This window comes from Sturnira hondurensis, unplaced genomic scaffold (genome assembly GCF_014824575.4).
Source record: "Sturnira hondurensis isolate 20B ecotype Veracruz unplaced genomic scaffold, ASM1482457v3 Scaffold0022908, whole genome shotgun sequence".
Classification (NCBI taxonomy): Eukaryota; Metazoa; Chordata; class Mammalia; order Chiroptera; family Phyllostomidae; genus Sturnira; species Sturnira hondurensis.
Window position 1 is genome coordinate 1,624,826 of NW_028095539.1, and position 25,992 is coordinate 1,650,817.

The window sequence follows — 25,992 nt, forward strand, 5'->3', positions numbered from 1 at the left end:
TCCAGGAAAGGTTTTGATCAGAAGCCAAGGCAGGAAACCAGAGATTCGAGCCCCTGTTGAGTAACAGGCAACGGTATAATGATGAAGTACACAGCCCTTAGGATTATTTTTTCCAATAAAACTTTTACTTACAGACACTGATGCTTGAATTCCATTTGATTTTTGCATCTCACAAATCATTATCCGCCCCCCAGCATTAAAAAATGTAAAAACCATTCTTCGTTCACGAGTTGTACAGAAACAGGTGGTTTTGCAAGCCTCTGCTCTAGGTGTTTCTTTTTTTTTTAAAGATTTTATTTATTTATCTTAGAGGGGAAGGGAAGGAGAGAGAGAGAGAGAGAGAGAAATATCAATGTATGGTTGCCTCTCGTGCGTCCCCTGCTGGGAACCAGGAACTGGCCTGCAACCCAGGCATGTGCCCTGACTGGGAATCGAACAGTGATCATGTGGTTCGCAGGCCCGCACTCAATCCACTGAGCTCCACCAGCCAGGGCTAGGTGTTTCTAATATATATTTAAATAGGTTTTATTTTTTATAAAAGTGTAGGTTGTCAGCAAAATTAATTAGAAGGTACAGAGGTCGATAACAGTGGAGGCTACGCATGTGCGGGGGCAGAAGTACTGCCCCTAGAATTAGAAGTGCTTATTTGAATTCTAGTTCTTTACTTATTTATTCATTTTTAGACAGAAAGATGGGAGGGAGAAAGAGAGAGAGACAGAGAAAACCATCAATGTGTGGTTGCCTTTTGCATGTCCCCTCCCCCTGAGGGACCTGGCCTGCAACCCAAACATGTGCCCTGACTGGGAATGTAACCAGCGACCCTTCGGTTCATAGGCCTGTGCTCAATCCACTGAGCCACATTGGCCAGAGAGAACTCCAGTTCTGATATTCATCAGCTGGGTGAACCAGGCAGTTAAGTTATACCACCTCTCTGAGTCTAGTTTTGCTTATCTGTAAAATGGGGATTATAATGGTACTTATACACTGTGGATAAAGTATCCACATGGACTCAGCACAGTGCTTGGGCTGCAATAGACAGTTAATAAACAGTAGCTATTATTCTCCTAACAGGCCCATATTTAATGTAATGACATCCCTGAAAACCATTTGAACATAAAGTTAAAGGAGGGGCATGGTGCTATATACGAGGTCTATCCAGACGGTGTCCAGCCATATGATTTAAAAAAGAGACATTTATTGAAGAAGATACAATACACAAGAAACACTGCACACAGGACAATGACACCTCAGTCCCCATCAAAGTAGACACCTTGGGACCTCACACAGTTCTCCCAACCACCACCAGCTGCCCTGTCATATTTTCCCAAGTTTCATCGACTGTCTAAATCTCTTCCCTTTCAAAGGTGATTTTAGTTTTGGGAAAAGCCAGAAGTCACATGGTACCAAATCTGGGGTTGAGTCACCTGGGCAATTTGATGTTTGGGCAAAAAACTGTGCACTAAAGCCCTGGTTGGTGTAGCTCAGTGGATTGAGCATGGGCCTGCGAACCAAACAACTGTGGTTTGATCCCCAGTTAGGGCACATGTCTGGGTTGCAGGACCAGTTCCCAGCAGGGGGACGCAGGAGAGGCAACCATGCATTGATATTTCTCTCCCTCTCTCCTTCCCTTTCCCTCTAAAGATAAATAAATAAAATCTTTAAAAACAAACAAAAAAACCTCTGCACTAGATGTGATGCATGAGTGGGCACACTGTTGTATGCCTTCTGAATCATCCAAATAGTTTCCACAGAGGAATGTTCAAGCCTAGCGCAAAATCTGATACAGTCATGGCTCTACTCAATCATTTTGAAAGCCACAGCCACACAGTACACACACTCACTTAACAGAGTCTACTGCTCCTACTGATTAGCACAATGAAGCCGTCACTGTTTACACATGTGCATCTCAGGCCACTCTCCTTGGCTGCGGGTTACATCATGTCACACAAACTGTTCTAGTTATATTAACAATGGCTGCAGTTTTTCTGGACAGACCTCGTATAAAGGCTATTGCTCAAAGTCATAGAGCAAATAGCAGGTATGCAGAGAGAAGGAGATATATGAGACCACACAGGGAAACAGAGAAAGACAAATATGTAAACGAACAAACTAAAGTAAAATGGCCCTAATGGTGCCTGGCCAGAAAACACGTAACAGATTTCAACACCTCCTATTCTTGTAAAGGACTTAAAGGATATTTAAAGCATGTTTACATTCATTATCTCCCTGGTACAAGGCCAGGACAAGGGTTATTCTTATAGATAATGGCAAAGAGCACTTAGAGAGCACCAACTGTGTAATGTTCACGGAGCTTTTATGGGTGCTGTCTCCTTCATCACAGTAACTGTGAGAAGTATCATTATCCCCATTTTACAGGATTTAGAATCTTAGAGTTAGAAAGTACCTTAAAAATTGCCTTGTACAAATCTTTACCTAAACTCTCTCTACAATACAAGATGAGGCAAAAGTAGGTTTACAGTTGTTCATATGGAAAATAATACAATTAATAAAAACATAATAAACTGTTTCACATACTCACAACTGTAAACCTACTTTTGCCCCACCCTGCATGTAAGAGTCATGATCTGCCCGCAATTTTGTTTCTGCAAAATGTTCTAAAAGGAGCTTTATCACTCACAAATATAATCATGCATGAACATTGTTAGAAAAAAGGTAACATGCTTGTCTTTGCTATAGTCTTAAACCTTAGGAACAATCTTTAGGTTTTTTTTTTTATTCAGAAGTTATTCTAGTGCAGGTAACAGGGACTATCGTATTAAACTTCATTCCTTCAAATGTTACCACTGCTGCTGAGACCGATAAGGGGGCAGATGCAGAGCCTGGCTGGAGTCTCTATGGACACAATTTTCAGAGGCAGAAATGTCAAATTCAAAGGAAATAATGAAAAAGATGAATAAAGCAGCTTATGTGGTTGGCCTGGGAGATTAATAACCATCTGAACCAGGCACAGAGCCCTAGCAACACCTTTTCAGAGCACCGCTGCTCAAAAGACGTTTGACACACGTCTGCTCAAACAGATGAATGTTCCATTTCTACAGCCTTTAGCAGGAATGTTAAGTAAATGAGAACAAAGATATTTATAAGCAAATCTGGTCACCAATCTGACCAGAATTTTATAATACTTAAGTTCTTGTCTCATAAAAGTGGAAGGACTCCTTAGTTATAATTAACTGAGGCTGAGCTGCAGGTTAAGTCTCAACCAAAGAGATTATTAACAGCAATATCCGACACTGTGATTTCTACAGAGAAGATGCTCATTTTATTGAATGAAAGAAAGAAAGAAAGAATGAATGAATGAATGAATGAACAATAAATGAGTAAAATGTATGTGCAGGGCTTTCCAAATTACAAATCATAATCCATAGTATCATGAGTAGTATTTTTGGAATACAATAGAAAATATCAAAGTGCATCACACATAGTACAGGTATTGTGAAAGCTGTCTTTCATTTAAGGCGTGTGCAAGTTGTGTGTCAGTATACACATGGGCATGGTAGAGTACTATGAATCACTGACTTAGTGGTTAAGACACACTGGGTATGAATTCCAGCTCTTCCTGCTACTTCCTACCTTTGTAACCATGGACACAACTCGATTCTCTAAGTCTATCAACTATAAAATAGATAACATCAGAACTCACTTCATGAAGTTACTAGGGAATAAATGAGATAGACATACAATGATAACAGCTAACCCACACCCGGAACTTATTATGTAATAGGCTTTGTTCAGTATGTGTTGCATATGACAAGTCATTCATTCCTTACAATTATTTTTTCCAGATATTTTATTTATTTACTTTTAGAGAGAGGGGAAGGGAAGGAGAAAGAGTGGAAGAAAAACATTAATGTGTGGCTGCCTCTCATGTGTCCCCCTACTGGGGACCTGGCCTGCAACCCAGGCATGTGCCCTGACTGGGAATCAAACCTGCAACTCCTTGCTTTGCAGGCCTGCACTCAATCCACTGAGCCACACCAGCCAGGACTCATTCCTTACAATTCTATGTAGTAGATATCACAGATGATAAATTTCACAGATGGAAAACCTGAGGTACACATAGGTTAAGTAATATGCCCAAGGTCTCACAGCTAGTAGCCAACAGAGCCACAGTTCAAAGCAGACAATTCTGCACTAGGATCTGAGACCTTTCACACTATACCGTACTGCTTAGTATAATGCCTAACATAGAGGAAATGCACAGTAAATGTTAGCTGTACCATTGTTATTAAAGATAGGTTTTCTGTAAGATTAGAACTTGATAAAAATTTTCAACTTTATGAAACATTCTGGGAAGTATTTTGTTTTAAAAAATCAATCTTAAACAAAAGCACAAAATAGTGCTTTAATTTAAAAAAAGGGGGGAAGGGGCCTGGCTGGTGTGGCTCAATGGATTGAGTATCGGCCTCCAAACGAAAGGGTTGCTGGTTCAGTTCCCAGTTAGGGCACATGCCTGGGTTGCAGACCAGGTCCCCAGTAGGTGGTGCTCAAGAGGCAACCACACATTGATGTTTTTCTCCCTCTCTCCTTCCCTTTCCCTCTACAGAAATAAAAAAATAAAAAAAAAACTTTTTAAAGGGTTTGATAGAATTCAACACTTAGCAAACCAGGAATAGGGAAAAACTTGTTTAATATGATAAAGGTTATCTAAAAAGACCTACATCAAATATTACACTTAACTGTGACATGCTTTTAAAAAGCTTTTCTTTTGATATTGAAAGTAAGACAAGGATGGCCCATTACCAATACCTTCATCCAACATTATATAGAGGTTGAAGCCAGCAAAGTAAAATAAGCAACATATAAAAACTAAACATATTTCTATACTAGCCACAAATGAATTTTTAAAAGATGGCATTGACAACAGCATCAAAAAACATAAAACGGCTAGGATGCAATCTTATAAAGATATAAGAGCTCTATTGTTAAGTTATAACAGTTATTTTATGTAAAATATTTCTAAGATATACTGAGGAAGACTTCAGTAAAAGGAGAGAAACATTATGCTCACAGACTGGGAAAGTTACTACTGTAATGATATAGATTCAGTAAAATCCTATTCTCAACTGTGTGTGTGTCTAACTTGACAAGCAATTCTAAAATGTATATGGAAATGCAAAAGAACAAAAATAGCAGACACTTAAAAACAAGACTTTATCTACCACATATCAATATCCATTTCAAAGCCACAGCAATTAAAATATATTTTATTGGCTTAAGGATAGACAAACAGACCAAATGGAACCAAATGGAGAATCCTACAACATAGTCATGCATATACAAATATTAATCTTATGATAAAGATGGCATTGCAAAGCAGTGAGGAAAAGACATACTTTCCAATGAACAGTGTCGGGACAATTAGGTAGCTATAACGGGAAGAAAAAGAAACCTGATCCTGCCTCACAACATGCAAATGTTTAATTCCAAGGAGACTAAAAAAACCTATGTATCGAAACCAAAGTAACATTCCTCTCAGAATAAAGAAGAATATCTTCAGGATGTTGGGTTAGAAAGAGATTTTTAAAAGAGGCCACAGAAAGCCCTGGCTGGCATAGCTCAGTGGATTGAGCATGGGCCTGTGAAGCAAAGGGTCGCCGGTTCAATTCCCAGTTGGGGCACATGCCTGGGTTGCAGGCCAGGTCCCCAGTAGGGGACACATAAGAGGCGACCACACACTGATGTTTCTCTCCCACTCTTTCTCTTTCCCTTCCCCTCTCTCTAAAAATAAATAAATAAATAAATAAATAGGCCACAAAAAGCATGAATCATAAAGTAAAATGTTAATAAAACTGGACTGTATTTAAATGAAGAACTTTAAGAGTGAAATGGCAAGCCACAGTGTGGGAGAAGATAGATGCAATACAGATGACCTACAAAGAGCTCATATCCAAAATATATAAAACTCCTATAGATCACCAAGTAAAAAGCAACCTAGCAGAAAACTAGGCAAGAGACTTGACATGGATTTCACAAAGGAGGCTAAACAAACTTATTCACAGATGCTCAAATCCATCAGTATTCAAAAACATGAAATTAAAACCACAATGATATATTGGGTTGGTCAAAAAGTCGGTATAATTTTTCCATTAAATAAAGACACATTTTCCATTTTCACCAATAACTTCACTGATTAGGATATTTTGAGTCGTCTTCTACCCCCCCATGTGGTATAATGTCAACTGTGCTCAGTTCATGTCTCAATTTGACCACTGCCAACTTTAACTGGTCTACTCACCTCCGAAGCACCGTCTGGAGAGAACTATCTGGCACGAAATTTCACAAACCACGTTTACACATTTGATCAGTCACAACTTCTTCATACACTGTACAATTTTTTTCACATTTCAATTGTGTTTTTACCTTTTTAAAAATAATAAAACATAATATGCAGAAAATTTTGTGTATTTTCTTCCATCTTCAACATTAAAATAGCTACCCAAAACTCACCAATTTTGATATTTTTTTAAAATGCAAACTGATATGACAGCTGCTGTCACAATACAATCTAACAAAACTGTTTTGAATGAAGTTAAAGACAACTAAGTGCTACCAGAGCCATCTTACAGAAGAAACAAACAAACAAACTTTTTGGCCAACGCATTTCCCATTACCTATCTATTAGAATGGCTAAAATGAGAAATGACTTCAAGTTATGGTAGCAATTTGAAGAAAGTAACTTTCACATACCGTTAGTAAAAGTATTTATTGGTACAACTACTACAGAAAAAAGTGTGTCATTGTTTTTAAAGTTGTGACCTATCCCCCAGGATCTACTCAACAAAAATGTGTTCACATGTATATCAGGAGACAAATCAAAGGATGTTTAAAATGACATGCTTTGTAAAAAGCCCCAAACTGAAATTAACCCAATATTCATCAACATTGCTACAGTGTAATTCCTACACTGGAATACTACTATACAGCAGAAAATATATTTGAACCACTGCAACAACAATGACATACGATGTTGGGTAAAAGGAGTCAGAAAAAAATGCTGTAGGATTCCATTTATATTAAACAACTTAAAACAAAACAAACAACAACAAAACAAACACAGAGGAGAAAGAAACACACGTGAGGACAGTGCCGGGGTGGAGAGGATCTTTTGAATCCTCTATTCTTGACTTGGGTGGTACTAGCTTTATATTAATCCATTAAACCATATATTTGTTTTATGTACTTTTCTCTCAGTGTTAGATTTCACAATAAAAGGGTTAAGAACAAAAGCTAGCAGGGCACTCCAGGAAAAGGAAATGACATCAGCACTGGCAAAAGGAAGGAGAATGGTCTAGACTATTCTTCATCTTATGAAGAATGGTCTAGAAAACCAGTTTGGAAGAGACTGAAATAGATTTTACCCCATAGATAAAATGGTACTGAGATTTTTAAGCAGAGGTATGTCTGGATCAAAGTGAGATTAGGAATATTAATCTCAAATGATGTGCAGGTGGATGGCATGGGCCATCTAGATTCCAGAGGGGAGATTCTAGGAGATGTGAAAGTGTCAAAAATAAACTGGAGATTCTAAACCAAAGTGGCTATGAAAAAATGGTATCATTAATAAAGCTGGAAAGCAAAAGCTGAGCGAGGGACAAAAATCAATGACTTTAGTTTAAGAGAGGAAGACAGGTGAGTCAAGCAGAAACATATCCCAGGCAAGTTATTTAGGGGGCCATGGTTAAGGCTAGAGGGAAGGATCTGAAAGTCATCTACACACGGCAGAGCTATGGCACAGTCTCTCCAAGGAAGATACATGGAGAAGCAACAGGAGGACGAAACATGAGAAAAAGAGAAGGGAAGGGAAGTGACATGACAAGGTCAGAGAAGAGACAGGTAAAACATAAAATCCACGGTGGGTCACAGAGCAAACCAGCCAGTGACGGAGCTGCTTCAGCCTTATGACTTTTCCAAAGACGAACTTCCCATTACACCACACTACCTCCTGGGGGGTCGGGTGCGAGAAGAGAGGGATGATATGAACCAACACTGAGCTTCGGTGCTGCTGCTGCTTTTTTTTTAAGCCAAAGAAACACGAGTTACAATGAAATCTAAGAAAACAACTAGAAGTATTCTTAGGATCCTATGAGTGAGCACTAACTACCTTCATATTAGTGACCAGTTCTACTTTAATTTGGCTAAATACAGACCAAAGCCCATAACCAAAACACTGCTTACTCTCTCTCATACCTGGGCTCAGCCCTGCCAGTTAACAAAAAATACCTCCCCCACCCCAAGACGAGCATTTTACCCATTCCAAGGGTTCAGGTTACACAAATTACATTTGTAAACTGATTTTTATCAAAACCTGCTTTTCACACTGTGATGAAGGCCAGATTTAGGAAATGGAGAGTACAGCTGCTCACTCGACCAAAATTATGCCGACATTTAAGGCAATCTGGAACTTGCCTGGCTAAAGGGTATTTAAAACAAAGGGGATCTGTTTCAAATGGATTACCGGTTCCAACTCCCTGATCAGTTGCACATTGCCACCATCTGAAGTGAAGGCGAAGGCCTCAGGTAATGTGGCAGAATTGAAATCAGAAATAGGTATCCTCAAAACTTCCGTTGCAAACATAGAATTTAAACAGAAGTAAATAAAAGTCATAGGATTTCTCCTTTACTCATAAACTTCTCATCTTCCACTGCACATACCACTATAAAAATCCATTTCCAGAGGCCACACATGAGTTCCTCAGGGGACATTTCTAAAAAATTACATCAGTTGAATGGGAACAAGCGATCAAATCACAAGACTAGCATGAACTGAACGATTGGGAGTTATCCTTACAGGCCACTGAATAAAAAATGAAAAAAGACAAAAGAATACATTGCCATCATTAACTTCTTAGGCCTGGAAACAACGATGAAATGGCTCACAAATTACAATTAGCTGAAGCCACAGGAAATGAATCCAGGGAAAGGGCTACCCTATCACCCAACAGGTGGGGGCCAGAAAATGAAAATTCAGACCACAGTCCCTGGTTCCTTCATATCTCTTACATGTAGGAATCTCTGAATTAAGAATCAAGTTTCTACTTATCATGAGAAATTTTCATATTCATTCATTTAAGTTTTCCAGTTGGAGGAAAGAACCTGCAAATCCGTGGTTTGTCCTACTTGGATTGTTAATGGGAATAGGAAAAAGTGAGTTAGTTAAGTCTAAGGAGTCTTCTCGGAAAAAAAAAATACAGATATTTAATCAATAATAGATAGCTTGGTCCCACACGCTACAGTTCTAAACAAGTAAGTATTTTTGAAGTTGGAAGTAGAAAGTAGACATTGATTCACTGATAATTATTACTTCCTGCTTTAATCATCCCGACACTCAGTTACTGATAAACACCTGAAGGGCTCCTCCGTGCCCTGCGTGTACCTCACAATGTTGGTGAGGCTAGGCTTTAGATCTCAGGCTGGTCATTTTTCTGCATACCAAAAAGTAACATAATGAGTATAGAGTCTTTTAATAACAAAATTTTTTATTTTTCAGTTATATTTTTATAGTTATACTTTTTGCCCCAGTTTTGAGACATAATTGATACACAGCATTGTATAAGTTTAAGGTGTATGGCATAATGACTTCATTCGACAGACTGTGAAATGATTTCCATAAGTATAATGATTAAAAGGATGAGCTATGAAATCAAAATGAGTTCAAATTTCTGCTTTTACATTCATTAAATACATGGCCATACTGTCTCAGTTCCCTCATCTGTAAAGGTGGATAACAACAGTACTTAAATCACAAGGTTGCTGTGAGGATTCAGTTAATAAATGTAACAAGCTTAGTGCTGAGGAGAGAGGTAATGTATCTGAAGCTCCTAACACATAATAAATGCTCAATAAACCTGAGCTGTTATTATTATTGTTATCATATCATAACCATTTTGTTTCAGGATATCCATCAGTAAAATAAGGACAGTGATTCCCCCTGAAAAGTTCCTTGAAGACCAAACAAACGTTTGAGAAAGTGGCCCATATATTCTAAAGTTCAGGGTACCTACGAAGAAGGGAGGTAATTCACCTGAATGAGCCTCTAACTCTTAAATGCCTGGGTCTTACAGGGTTTGCCTCATAGGTACAGAAAAGCACCTTCTTCTGTACCTATGGTAGCTTAACATACCTAACTCTCCTCAGTAGGCTGACTGCTCCCCTTCACATCTACCTATGGTTCTGGAGATTGCTGCTTGGGTTAGAGAACCAAAAATTTATTTCTTGACCTTGTGTAGTAAATTACTCTGACATTTTGTTTATTGTTACGATAATTATAAAGTCAAAGGCAAAACTAACCAATATCCACTAGTCAATCAAGCCTAAAATCTTGGAGTCATTTCTTAATCCCTTTACTATATTCCAGCAACCAAATATCAGCAAACTGTTCATTCTTTTTCTGAAACAGATCTCAAATCTACTCTTCACCTCTGCTACCACCAGCCCTAGTTTAAGCTACCATCATCTCTCACCTAGATGACCAGTCCAGTCTAGTCCTCTTGGACTCCCTACAATCAATTTTCCAATCCACTCTACAATGCAGTTGTGGGGAGGGGAGATCTTTAAAAATTCTTCTGCTCAAAACTCTCTAATTACTTCTTCTTGTACATGAAAGAAAACCTATGGCCTATCTATACATAGCCTTATATGATCAGGCCCTAGCCTAATTCTTTGACCTTAACTAATTCTATCCTTCCTCCACTCTCTATGCCATACACTGGAAATAATCCTTTCCTATTGTCAAAGAGCGATTTATAACTAAGCAGAGGATTACAGAGGGCTACATCATAATACATCAATTCAGTTGTTTAACGTTTCTAAATCTCATACAGCACTGTAGGATTGTGAGAAAACTCCCTGTGTCATAAAGTATAGGTTGGCTGTTAAATAAAAAGGCTGTGAGTTACAAAAGGTTTGAGATAAACTACAACTTTAGAATTATCTGGAAATATAAGCAAATTGTATCCCTTTTCTATCTTTAGTCACTTAGCTTTTGTAAAGAAAATTTGTCCAAAAAAGGACCATATAAATAACTCTCAAAATTCAATAGTAATAATAATAATTTTTTAAAACCAATTAAACATGTTTAAATACTTGGACACTTCACCAAAGAGGATATATGGCTGGCAAAGGAGCATGTGAAAAGATGTTCAACATTATTAGCCATTACAAAAGTGAGAGAATACTACATACTAGATGGCTAAAAATTTTAAATGACAACATCAAATAACGGTGAAGAGCCAGAGCATAGGTGGCAAACACAAGGACCGCGGGCCGGGCCCAGCCCTCCACCTTGTTTTCTCCAGCCCAGCACCTTATTTCTACCCAGTGGCAGCCCTGAGCTCTTGCTTAACTGTTAAGTAGTTACATTTATACAGTCCTAAAATTACATCCGGCCCTTTGAAGGCAACCACAAGGCTGAAAATGAGGCCCCCGGTGAAAAAGAGTTTGACATCCCTGATCCGGAGCATTGCAAGTAAAAATGTAAAATGATACAACCACTATGGAAAACAGTTTGGCAGGTTCTTATAAACATATACTTACCATACGATCTGTCAAGCCCACCCCAGGTATTCCCTAGCCCACCATAAAAAATGAAAACTTAAATTCACACACAAACTTGTACATGAATGTTTATAGCAGCTCTAGTCATATTCACACCAAACTGGAAATAAAATAAATGTTCTTCAGGAGGTGAATGGGTCAACAAACATACAGTGGAATACTATTCATCAATCAGAAGAGAATGAACTGGTGATATATGCAACAATGTGGACTCTCAAAGGCACTACAATGAGTGAAAGAAGCTGACTTCAGAAGATTAATTATATATATATATATATATATATATATATATATATATATATATGATTCTATTCATATAACATGGCCAGGAAGATAAAATTGCAGGAGCAGAGAACAGATCAGTGGTTGCTGGGGGACAGGAGTAAGGTTAGGCTGTGACCACAAAGGATTAATGAAACTGTTCTGTATCTTTATTTTAGTGATGATTACACAAGTCTATATTCATAAAACTGCACCTTCAATTTAACTGTATGTTAATTTTAAAATGAAAGCACCTAATACTACCTTATCCAACATTAGTATAAAGTTTTGCCCACTAGGTCATCAACTATTTCACCAAGAAATAGGTAAAATTACAGTGATTATCTCAGTAAAAACACACACAACTTACCCTAGGAAACCAAAAGAAACTTTTAATCTAAACTAGTGAAAAGGTCTGGGTAAGCCATTAAGACTCTATTTCTTCACGCATTCAAAACAAAACAAAACAGACTCCATCTCAGTTTGGAACATTCCCCCAGAGCACAGATGGTCCCTAGGCAGAGTGTGTAACTTACAACCATTTAACCAGCGCCTCTCCCTCCGGCACTTTGTAACCATGTTAAGTAAAGCTACTACTGCAGGCTCTGCCTAAATCCAGCAACAGTGTTCAGGCCTCTAGCTCTGAGGTGAACCTGTGTTCCTTTAGAGCAAAGTACACTAACTTCTTCAACACATTTGCAAGGGAAGACTAACAGAATGTGAAGAGGGCTCTTTTCTGCTCAACAGGGGTAGGAGGCATCCATTCACAGACCAAAGCTCTCTAGGGTTTCCCTTCCACCTAGAACACAAACCAATCTTTCTGTTTTATGAGCCTTGTAACTCACCCCACACCCTGTCAGGTTGTTTTATATTGTCATGCCTTTGTTTATGCTGCTCCTTCTGCCTGGGAGACTCTTTCCCATTTTCCCAGCCTGACAAACATCAACCAATCTCTCATGATGCCTTCCTGGTTAAAGCCTAACCTGACAGCCCAAGCAGAAAGGAGCACTTCTACGTCTGCACAAACTCAGTACCCTCCAGAACCGCTAACGCTGTGCCTCCAACACTTTGTTATACTTATCTATTCATATCCCTCTACTAGGCTGTATGCCCCACAGCCTGTACCCCTAATACATACCAAGCACAGAGCAACCACTAGAGAATGTCAGTTGAATGGTGTAGCCTCTCTACTTGCAAATCAAAACATACACTTTATAAGAACTCTAAACAACAAATCAGTGGGCCAGCCCAGAAATCTTGTGCCAATGCTCAAAGCTTAGTACTCAGTTCCGTGCCCAATTCTAAGGTCCTGGTGAAAGAGAGATCAATTAGCATGCTTTAAATGAAACCATATGTTTTAGGAGAATGGAAACTGTAGCTGCCACAATGTCTTACCAAAAGGTCACTTTCTCCAGAATTCTGATCAGATTTAGTAGAATGAGCCCAGAACACAGATATATACATTAAAGGAGACTCCCATCATACTGGCCAGTAAGTGTTATCTTATAATTACATACATGTGTAAAACAATGATCAGAATAAGTGCTGGAGTCTGTGCATTCAACACTAAGAGCACAAATTATGAAATGTAAACAGTGTATATGAGCATTACACTCTCATGGTTTTACTAATGTAGCCGTCAGAACCCAAGGATTTCACTTCCCTGAGGCACTGGATCAATACTTTCATAAAACTAGCACTCCTTCCCCCCACTCCTCAAGACCCCCTAGATTTCATCATTCTCTTACTAATGCTATTAGTATGACTAATGCTGTAGGAAGTGAAGAACAAAGAAACTGAGTCGAAATATTTTTCCACATATGACATCAACTTTCCATACAAAAACTATTCTATGGTGGGTAGTTTTTCTCTAGTATCAGACTCATAACCTCATGGCAAGTGCTTTAGTGTACCAGATTCCAAAAGGCATGTGGGGATTAGAGCCGAGGTGCCATGGGGGAATTAATTTCTACACATTAAAAACAACGATGACGACAAACCTAGAATCCTAACAGTACAGTGTTTCTTAAAGTACCACTTTAATACAGGATATGGTTGAAACACTGGATGGCTGGACTATATCCAGTGACAGGGAAAGACACTAATTGCAGCACATCATCACCTCACCTCTATCCTGCCCTAATCAAATCAAAGAGGCAAGGGAAGTAGATATTCAGTCAGTAGCAATTAACAACTACCTCGAATGAAGCAAACTTAAAGAACAAAAACCTTGCACGAGAGTATGTAAATGTAAATATACTCTTATAAAAGCCAAGACTTCAAGACTAGCGGCAAGCCTTTCACTATACATCTCTTCTTTCCAAAATGACCCAGGTGCACATGTTTGTAATTAAATGGCTTCCTCCCACCCTTCTCTTTTCAAGTGTATGCAACAGCCCTGGCCAGGCTGCACAGCTGGTTAGAGCATCATCTGGATACACCAGTGTTCTAGGTTTGATTCCCTGGTTAGGGCACATACAAGAATCAATCAACAGATACATAAAAAGAAGGGGAACAGTGAATTCATATCTCTCTCTCTCTCTAAAATCAATAGATAAAAATATTTAAAAAAAAGAAATGTCCCAAACATATTTGTTGTACAGCAGTAATTTAATAAGCTGTAATTGACATTTAACAAGTTATCCATAACAGCTCCTTTGAAAAGCAAAGCTCAGTTGCTATAGCCATCACACTGAGGGTGCATGCTGAAACTTCACCAACAGAAAATGTTTTGCTAGCAGCAAAGAGGATGCTAACACAGAAACAGAAATGATGTTTAGTCTCCCCCACACTTATGCCAACTGTAATCCAGGACTCTAATTCTACTATGTTAAGAAAACTATTTGAATATTCTCTTGTGCAACCATGCACTGGAAGAGCAAAAAAAAAAAGTTTAATAAATGCATGGTAAACATAGTTAGAAAAAAACACTAAAGAAATATAGGACCCCAAAGTGAAAACAAATCCCACTGCCAGTTTTGAATAATGATTTGGCTGCCACATGTTCCTCCTTGCCCTGCAATTACTCTTAAAAAAATCTATGTTTCAACTGATGAATAGTTAGTATCTAGTAAGCAACATTAAAATTATTTTTCCATCTTCACAGTTCAGAAGAGCTGCAGTTCAGTTAAGGAATTATGTCTGCTTCACCTATGGTCCCAGGGTTTGGAACACAGTAAGTGCTCAACTGATGTTGCCTACCTAAATTATAATTTTATATGCAGAGATCAGAACAATGAGCCACTGATATAACCTCTGAACCCCCAGAAGGCAGGGAGACCCAAGATTCAAAGGGTAAGCAGAGCAAGGATTAGCATGCTAACAATATTCCCACCTTTACCCCGTCCTCCTAAAGCTTCTGAGAAGGGACTACTAAGCTTGGTGATGGCAACTGTCTTGGCATCTATTTATCTACCAAAATACATGGAACAAGATATAAATAACATGGCTATCCTTTTCCTGATTATGATTTAACCAGTGTGTTCACTTACAGCCCATCACTTCTTTTTCAACCAATCAACTTAATTGTAAAAGACTCTGGTAGGGAAAAAGCCTAACTTTTGCAGGGTTCCACTAATTATGTGGAATACTAATTGCAATGCTCAGGAATAGCATTGCAATTCTTTGTAGGAGATGACTCAAGCAGCTCATCTCATTAGTTGTTTGGCATTTTCAGGAAAAATTTCTAAAGGGCCCAACGCTGAGTGCTGCCTGCCACCCACTGAACAGAGACACCGTGCCCTGGGGACTTTTCTACTTGGTATATAAATGGCATCAGCCACAAGCTCACCCAAGAATCCTCTTCTTCCTAATCTCCCTAAATTTGCTACTCTTTAAAACTCACTTCAGCCTTGGCTGGTGTGGCTCAGTGGATTGAGCACTGGCCTGTGAACTAAAAGGACACTGGTTCGATTCCCAGCAAGGACACGTACCTGGGTTGCTGGCCAGGCCCCCATCTGGGGGCATACAGGAGGCAGCCACACATGGATGTTTTTCTCCCTCTCTTTCTCCCTCCCTTCCCGTCTCTATAAAAAAAATAAATAAAATCTTTAAAAAGAGTTAAAAAAAACCCAACTCATTTCAATTTCAAGGCACGTAAATGTGTGTTGGGCCCTGGGACAGAGGTTCTCTTAATTCCTACAGCAGCCCCGAGAGATTGGCATTACTATCTGCTGTTACACATGTGGGGAATTGAGGCTCAGAGGTCAAATGACTTGGCCGAGTGACAGAGTCAGGCTGTTCAGGATCTTTCCCCAACACTGGGTGGGAATCCTGTAGCCAAGTTTTTGTGAGCCACCTGGGCAGCAGGGCCCAAGTCCTTACCATACAGCCTAAGGGAGCTGCTCAAGGGCCATGGAAGCAGCAGCAGGGGCTATTTTTGCTTTGGTTTGGTGTGAATGGCTAAAAATCCTACAGGAATTCTGACTGGCCCCAATGACAATTCGCCAAGGCCCACCAGCCAGTCGACTCCTGACCTTCCATGCTTCTCATCCTAATTATGCAAGGTCCTTGGATCACAGTGTGAGCATCAAGACCCTGTTAGAGTTAGCAATGACCTTTACATCTATCAGGCTTTTCAAAATATGTAAAGCAGCTGTGCACTGGAACGCCCCCCCCCCAAACTTGCAACCTTGAAATACGAGTAGGTCCATTTTTCCTAATTATAGTATTTTTACTAAGTCTTTGGGACATGACTTTTTATGTCTAAAAAATATTTGAAGAGTGACTAGGTTTTCAATTTCCTAAGCAATCCACTGAAGCATGTAAAAAGAAGATTCTTACAAATGAACTGATTTCCTTGGCTTAAAAAGAAACCCCAGTAGCAGGGAAGAAGGAGAAAAGAGAATGATCTGAAAAAATTTGGGGGAGGGGAGAATGTTTGGCTTTCTTGCTTGTGCCTCTGATATCCTTTTGTTCTCCTACCTCATTGTATTAAGGATGCTAAATCAAACATGATTGCAGTGATGTTTGTGTGTGAAAATGACAAAAGCAATGGACTAAAATCTCAACCTCATCTTGAACCCAAAAGACTTTTATGGCTTTTCCTTCACTAGGCCCTCCCCCTAAAGCACATTAAAGACCACATTGTTCAAAAGGGTCATGGTAGGTTTCATACCCTATTTTAATACAATGTAAATGATAACTGAACTCCCAAGTTTTGTAGTGATATTTGTATCTCTCTGGAAAATGCTGATTAAAAGAACTGCTCCCTCAGCTTAAATATTAATGAAGAATTATAATACTGTCAGAGAGGCAAAACAATGGCATTAAGAAGGCGCTGCTTGTGATGATTAGATTCTTTTTATACGTTGTCTTCCCTAGGAAAGGGGTACAGGTTAGAGGTGGGTTAAAAACATCCACATGATCTCGTGAATGTCTAAGTATTCTCTTAAGCCTCAAAACTGTCCAAAAGAATATGTCAGGTCTCCATTCAAGAGGCACACAATGAATTAAATCAGGGGCTCATTTCAAATGCAGGCCTTCTCCCGCCTTTACTCCATCTGTATGTCTGTGAGTCACACTATGGCCCCCCAGTTGGTTTATACATTTATCCCTGGAAGATCTCATACTGGGAGAAGGTTATTAGAGGCTCTTCATAATTTCCTTTTCCACCGCTGTTACTATTTGTGTCACCAACACTTTGGGGGTTTAGTGGAAGAGAGGCAGGAATGACTCCAATACTCTTTCCAACTGCCATAAATAATTTGCATAATAAAAGTACCTACTGAATTACTGCCTTAATCCACTGAGAAAGGATACAGTAAAACAGGGAGGTTACAGTTGAGCTTGGGAAAGGGGATCTGGAAAGATGAAAATCTGGGCTGGAGTAAAAAACAAGCTTGGTAGCACATTTAAAGTCATTATTTCTCATGGACATGGGTGACAGGATGGTGAATGCTGGGGGGTGGTATAGGGGATAAATGGTAATTGAAAAATATAATAAAGATTATATATTAAAACAAGTTATAATTTCATTGGTGGAACTACTCACTTTCCAAAGCTGAAGTATCTGTTTAACACAAATATAATATGCATTAAATGTGGCACAATATCACAACTTAAGGGCATTTTAAAATTAGACCTATGATTTTTGTATATTTGTTGGCTAAAAAATAACACACCAAGAGCATCTGTTTAGCTCAGTCGAACTTTCCAGAGCCAATAACAGCTATTGGGGGAGGGATTTCAAACATGTGTTAGTGAAATCCTAACAAAATTTTGTTCTTTTCATTCCCTTAATGATGCCTCCAACACTAATAGGGTAAAGCAAATGTTAGAATAAAAAAGAAAGAGAAAGAAAAAAGAAAGAGAAAGAGAGAAAGAGAGAAAGAAAGAAAATTACTCAATGCTTTGATGCATGGACTAAGACCAAAATGATCACCCTCTCCAATTCAATACAGTATTAGCATGAGTACAAAAGGCTTTTAAAAATCAATTTGGAGTTATTTCTAGTGAGGACTACTGATTGTAGCAAGTTGAGGAATGAGAATATTCCTAATATTAAAGGGGCATTCTTAAGTATTACTTCTCCTTTAAGAGCAATCTGATTTTTCACAAGGAAATCATTTGGTGGCATTGTTTTGGATTTAGGTGTCTGTCCTGCCAGGCAGGGACTGTGCACAAGGGCTGCATCTATCCTGAGTGCGCACAATGGCCTCTCTCGCGGCTTGCTCTCTGTTATTGATCCTTACAGATGCTCCAAGGCCCTTCCCCCACCTTTCTCCAAATCCCAACCCCCATTCTGAAAGATAGCTTAAGAAATAAGACTTCCTGCCTAGCGACTGGCAGGGCTGAAAGACCAGATTGTATGACTCCACAGATCAGGCCTGCCACAGTGAAAGCTTGAATAGAGTTAACCCTCTGTGAACTAAAACAAAACATTTGTATGCCCAGCTGTGACAAAGGTTAATTTAAGTGGACAAGGGCCCAATATCTAAAACAGGGCAGTGCTTTTTTTTACAGTAGCATTTTCACTGGTCTCTTTTGTAAGCAGTTTGATTTTGCTTTTTAAGCTTCCAGAGACCTCCTTTATCTGGGATCATTCATTTTGCTTTAGTAGAAGTTTTGTACGAAAAGATTCAGGTGAAAATTTTAAAATTCACTTCCTTATTTTATAAAAGTTCTTATTTTAGTACCCTAAGGTTATTTTCTGCCATTGAACACCTAAGAAAAATCAAATTTTCAATGCTTAAATAAGCACTAAGGGAGAACTTTCTGTTTAAACGGTTTTTCTCTTTCAGAACTTGTTAACTACGTATCACTAAGAGATTCAAGCTGCTGAAAGGAAAAAAACAAAACAAAAAACGTAGCCAAATCCTCCAGAGCTGTGCCTTCCAAACTCACGTCACCACCGCTGTTATCTCTGCCTACTCCCAAACTCCCACTCCAGTGGATCCAGAGCAAATCTTATTTCTTAAACTACCGCTTTCGAGAAAAGCTGGTACATCCAGAACAGTTTAACTAAGACTTTCTGTGTGACTAGGGGGAAGGAGAGATGCTGGTCAAGATTAAAAAATAACAGGTCTTGCATGTAACTGGTCATTTCTACAAACTTTGCTGTTTTACTAATTCACAATAAAAACCAATGATGACATAATCCTGGTATATAAGAACATATGAGGGAGCATTACTAGACAGTGTTACTATCAATAAGAATGTTATGAGGGGGTTCCACCCCACTTCCTGAGTTTGTGCATCCTCAGGGTGAGAATGAAACTGCAAAGCTGCCTGAGGGGGATGTTAGCCACGCTGCAAGGGGCTGGGAAGCTTTCCCAGGAGGAGCTATTTCATAGGTTAATGGCCTAGAAATTTACCAACTACCTCAAAGAGCCTGATACTCTTCTGGCTATATAGCTCAGCAGTGCTTGCCTATAAGAAACCAAACTTTTGGCAAACTCTTAGACTCCAAACTTTATAAATGCATCAAACAAATACAGCACACCTTTAATACTAACATTTATCTTCTAGCTGTCTCTTTAGCTGTGTAGGTCTCTCCTGGCCCAAATAATAAAGGTGTGGGGCACTCACACAAGTAGGAGTCTATCTCCAAATACATAAATTGCAACACTATCTAAGGGCTATTAATGAGAGGGGAAAAAATTTACCCACTTAAAAAGAAATTAGCAGTGGTTTAGTCATATGCCCCAAACTGCAGAGTATCAAGCTAGCCAAAGGGACTGCGGCTGCATTATCAACGGCCTCACAACCCAACACTACCCATCACTACCCGGACTAACTAAGCCTTTGGCAGATGGGATGAATGGATTAAGGAATTTAAATTACAAACAAATTCCGTCAAGAGGCAAACAAAACAATTTTTCAAACATAAACTTTACTTAAGAACTGTGATATAAAATTAAGTTTAACATTTTCCAAGTCATTATAAAATTTAAATTAAGTTTTTTCTTTTTTCCTGCTTTTTTTCTTAAAAACACCAACCACAACAATCAATTTGCTACAGTTTTCCTGGGATCTTCTCTATTCCAAAATGTTTATAGCCAGCTGCTACACACAGGAAAACTTGTTGGCTGAATTCTGCCAAAACACAAAAGAGGAGTGGACTGTCTCCCTCCTCCCTCAGGCTACTATTTGCGTTAAACCTTCAAAGAATTTCTAAACCTTAGATTTGGTCCGGATCTTAAACAGTCAGTTCCCTTACCTTCCCATGTCTCCATTTCATGCTTCTTGGAGTTTGTTGAGAAGTGCTATTGCAGCCATGAAGAAACAGATTAGAGGACAAGTCCAGCTTGATGACCAACCACCCTTCCGACACTTGGCCAATTTCTCTGTCTTAGCAGGGACTACGACAGTCATCCTCACAGGTCAGTTTACAAGCCGGTCATGTGATTAGAAAGTTCAGGCGCTAAGGTCACAACGTGTATGGAGTTCGTTTATTACCAAAGGTTATCTAAGTGGAACCGATGGACTTATTTTCTTTAGTTAACTATACTGCCTAGCATGTCTCGCTGAAAACTACAATGGAAACATTTAACAGGAAATACTCCTCTGATGTTCTTTAAACTGAGATTCTAAAATTAAAAGGGAACCTTTTAGAAGGACCTGGTTTTCATTTAATTTTAAAAAGATCTAGTATGTGGGAATTTTTCCCCCTCCCCTCTTGCTTTCAAGAACTATTCTATACTCTGGATTAGAAAATGTAGGAGTTGAAACATTTGGCACAAGGAGAAGACAAACAGAAACTCCATGGTATGCCTGTGTTTAGGGGAGGGGGGAAGGGAGAGGAGGGGATTCCCTGCCTTTTGTCATTATAATAAACAATGACAAGGCGAATTTTTCTGAGAAATTACAACCTGGAGCTCTGAGTTATTTGCAGGGTTCACTTCAACTCTGGTCCTTAATTTCTATGTTCTGGTTATATACACTGGTCTCAAAGGATGTGGAGAAAGGAAACCCGGTCTGCAAAATCCTGTTTTTGTGGAGAAAGCAAAGGTTAGAAATTCCACCCACTGCCCCCAGCCAAATTCTTAAACGTTTAAGTAAGCTTCCTGCTTCATTCCTTTAAAACTCCTAAGATCTTAAGCAATGTCTCCCTGCTTCGTGAACAGTACCAGTAATACGTGACAAAGTGCGTCACACCAGGTATGCAAAACACTGTTCAAACCCTGCCACGGAGCTGCACAGGATGGCAAATTGAGTCATGTGCTTACAGCACATGATGCCAAACATCCAGCTATCCATTCAGATGTCAGAACCTAATAAGAGGGCAAGTTGCACTCGGGAGGTGGGATGGCCCAAAGAGAGACTGATTCCCAGGGATAAACGCTTTTTAAATGCACAAAGTGTTTCATCCTACGGAAGCTCCCTTCTATTCTAGCTGTGGGACTAACTTAAAAGCCAGGCACATTTTACAGCAGTGTCCCAGAGAAAAGGAGACCCTTCTTGGGGTGGGAGTGGGATCCATCACGTGGGAGTGGGATCCATCACTTGGCAGCTGTATAACCGAATGGCAAATATTGCTACCACTTTTATTAGAGGGCTTTCCCAACCAATAGAGAGCATTAGGGTCATCTTACAGAGTAGGACCTAAAAAGAAAGTGACCAATGATTTAGAGAAGGAGAAAAGGCTATTATTTATCTGTCTAAAAATAAATGTTCTGCCACTGCAAACACACACCTCACCCCAAACATGAACCAGCTTTCCTACCCCAACTCCTTCCAAGTCAAGAGAGTAATATTTTCACCTCAATCCCTGGAGAACTTAATGTAGCTCTTACAATTTTTGTAAAGTGACTATAAATAGAATACTGGGGGGGAGGCTGAATAAGGGGAGAAAGTCCATCAGCAAAAAGCTATTCAATTGGGAATTCTCATTCGAAGGCAGCTGTTTCTCTGAAGGATACAGGTTTATCTGAACTTAGTTCCTACCCACAACACAAGTAGAGAAAGCCTCTTTGCTTTATGGCACCACTCTTTGGAGGAAAAAAATGAAATGGGAAGCTATTGGTCTGGCTTCTAGTATCAAGACTGAAGCAGAGCCCTTGATGTTTTTAAGGGTGGGTCTTAGCACTAATCCTTGATGTACCTGTAAGCCTGAGAACAAATCTTTAATATATTTAAGAAGCGGGGTAAGTCTTATCTTTGTACAGAGTCGTATTTCTTTAGCATCCTCAGTCCCACAGGTTTTTAAGGAGCCCTTTACAGGCTCTACTGAGTGGAAGGGGGAAGAGAACATGACATGTACCTTATCGGCCACATGAATACAAATGGCTAACTCTAAATCTTAACTAGGGCTCACAGTAAGACTGTTACAAACAACTGGAGAGGAAAAAAACCTTTTAAAAACGTTAAAAGGATTCTTAGAATTTATTAGTAGGAAGAGGAGAAAAGGAAATAAGAAATCAGCACATTTTCTACTTGCTAATATTAACTTTGTACTGTAGAGAAAAGTAGATGAACAAAATTCTGCATCCAACCAACATCTGCAGCATTTGCATACTGCATATCTAACAGAATTCAAAATCTGAATTCCAGTTGTGAACGGTGGAGCCTTAGTTAACCTTGTGAGGGACTGCCTCCACTTTTATTTTAAACATATAAAGTCTTTATATAATTTGGGGAAACTGAGGCCCAAGGGAAGGAAGGAAGGAAGGAAGGAAGGAAGGAAGGAAGGAAGGAAGGAAGGAAGGAAGGAAGGAAGGAAGGAAGGGGAAGGAGTCATTAGACCAATTGAGAAGACAACCAAACATCTTAGTCCCTCATTTCTTCCATTACATCACATATCTTGAATAGAAAAAACCTTCTGTAGATGTTACTATTCAAGATTATTCCCCATCTGTTTGTTTATTCAAATAGCAGTTTTCAAAGACTGCAGGTTTTGAAGCTACAGGGGGGCATCGAGATGTAATAATACGCTTAGTTCTTCAATGTAACACAAAAGGTAGCAATTGTGTTACACAATTCCACACAATTGCTGGAATCACTACAACCTTATTTGTTTCTAAGAAGTTTCAATGCAAAGTGAAAGCTGTATGATCACTCTGATGGAGGGGAACTATCTATCCATTTTAGAAGACTAGAAGTACGTAGAAAATGTCTTAAATCCTTTTTAACCTTGAAAATGACAAAAAATAAGAGCCCAAGCTCTCTGGTTCTGACCCGGCAGATCTCTGACACAGGTACTCCCTATGGCAAGAGACAGGGTTTAAAATGACTAAACAGGAATAACGAAACACAGCCAAATGAAGCTGATACTGTGGGACTAACAAGAAAACCTCCTAAATGAAGAAAAAAAAAAGAAGCAACAAAGAACATACTCAGATATAATTTCCAGTTTTGCCTTCTATTCCTGTAGTTGGAAAAGGGAATTCATAGTTCAGTAAACTAAAAACAGCTAAGTTTTAAAATAAAAATATCCTAGAAACTAGGTTTTAAAAAAAATCCAACTCTACAGTATCTACAGAGTGTCCCCTACGACTTGGGCACCGTGCTGGCTGAGGTGACAGATACATTTCACGTTGCCCCTGCCCCGGAGCTGCTAACCACCTGCTATCTCTCCAGCTTCACTTTCCACCCTCCAGACTGACCCACTCGTACGTAGTACAACACAAACACACTAAACCAAGGAATGACAATATGGTCTCACGAGCACTGTCAAAGAGGTAAGTACTTACTGTTAGGGAAAGAGATGAAGAAACACTTCACTAGACTGGAGTGGAATGCCACAGAGAGGGCAGGACATGTGAGCAGAACCTTCACATTCCCCGAGTAGACAGGAGAGGTATTTCAGGACTCAAAGGAATGGTTAGAACCGGGAAGACCTCAAACGACTTTTTAATGCCTATGCTACAAAGTCAGGAATTAAATCTGTATGCAAAAGAGTAACATTATGTGTGTGTGTGTGTGTGTGTGTGTGTATGCATGTATGTATATATTTATGTTATTATATGTGTATAATACATTATGTACTGTGTGTGTGTGTGTGTGTGTGTGTGTGTGTGTGTGTGTGTATATCAACCCAATGTAATGTATGGACCTTATCTGGATCCTGATTTGAACAAATCATCTGTGAAAAGACATTTCTGAGACAATCAAGGAAATATATAAATACGGGTAGGGTATTTAAATAGATCAGTTTCCACCCTGGCTGGTGTAGTTCAGTGGATTAAGCACGAGCTGTGAGTCCTGGGGTTGCAGGTTTGATTCCCAGTCAGGGCACATGCCTGGATTGCGAGCCAGGTCCCCAGTGGGGGCAGACAAACATTGATGTTTCTCTCTCCCTCCCTTCCCCTCTCTCTATAAACAAACAAACAAACAAACAAACACCATTTAAAAAAATAGATCAGTTTCCTGCCCTGGCTGGTGTGGCTCAGTGGACTGAGTACCAGCCTGTGAACCAAAGGATCGCGGTTCGATTCCCAGTCAGGGCACATGCCTGGGTTGTGGGCCAGTTCCCAGCAGGGGATGTACGAGAAGCAACCATACATTGATATTTCTCTCCTTCTCTCCTTCCCTTCCCTTCTAAAGATAAAAAGTATCAGAATCAAGAACAGATTATAGTATAAATAAGCCAGTCCCTTTTGAATGAAAAGAAAAAGAAAAGAACCAGATATTCAGTATATAAACATAAATGCAACCAGCTACTATATATCCTGAGAGATCAGAACAAGTTGGGCTCAAATCATCCCAATTTGGTACCTCTTCACAATTAAAAATCTAAGTCAGCCCAGAGATTAGTGCAAATAAATATTATACCCCGGAATATAGCAACATTTCAAACTGCTGTTAAGCAACATTTGCAAATGAAGTTTAAAATAATCAAAGTTGTATAAAGCAAGACTATAAAGACACGGCAAATGGACCTACAGCCTTTCCCCTTTGGTGTGACTAAACAGGAAGATCACTTGAAGTCCAGTATTTTCCAGATGAACTTTGGCCTGAGTCCTGACTTAAGTTGTTTCATTTGCCTATCTACCCAACTTAGAGGAAAAAAGTCAGATGACACAGGCAGAGATTTCTGCCTACAATTAACTCCTCCAAGATAAAAACCCTGAATTACTATTGCATGGTATCACTGTGCCCAGTCGATGGCTCCCAGGCACCTAAAATATCAAGGTCCACACCCCCAGGCACTTTACCACCAACCCCTGCTGATCTCTCCAGCTTCATTTACCACCACTCCCATGTACACTCATCACTTGAGCAATACTGACCCACCTGCAGTGTGAGTACCCATCTGCCTGGATAACTCTTCTCACTGCTTCCTCATAGCTTCCACTACCACTCACTCATCTTTCTGGACTCAATTTAAGTATTACAGCCACTGCAAGGTATTCTGATCCCATCTTCCCAGCCCTCAAATCAGACAGAGTCAAATCTCATCTTCCTTCTATTCTGCCTCGATCCCTAAAATATATCATGATAATACATATCACCTAGTATTTTTTATTTTACAGTTCCATCTTATTATTCTGAATGTACCCAAAGAGTCAAACCTTGGTATTCGTATTCCCAGGGTCTAGCCTTAGATTTAGGTTATGGTAGGCATTCATAATATGCTCAAGTAATTAGAAGGTTCTCAGTGTGTGTGTGTGTTGTGTGGGTGGGCGGGCTGTGGTGCAGTTATTTCATTAAACTTAATGGCACATTCATATTCTACTTCATTTTCACATTTTCTAACTCTTTCGTCTTACTTCGGAA

General features: G+C 39.4%; 1 protein-coding gene across 5 annotated transcripts in view; it reads right to left on the minus strand.

The window, feature by feature from the left end:
- Positions 1-25,992, minus strand: part of NR6A1 (nuclear receptor subfamily 6 group A member 1) — a 202,076-nt gene that overhangs the window by 38,578 nt on the left and 137,506 nt on the right. Inside the window, exon 1 of one of the 5 annotated variants that reach the window (XM_037036417.1) lies at positions 20,495-20,721. The exons of the other annotated variants lie outside the window; for them this stretch is intronic. Within the exon in view, the coding sequence (XP_036892312.1) occupies positions 20,495-20,510 (16 nt within the window). The 5' untranslated portion in view covers positions 20,511-20,721. Of the gene's footprint in view, positions 1-20,494; positions 20,722-25,992 lie in introns of those variants that run through there. 5 annotated transcript variants of the gene reach the window in all.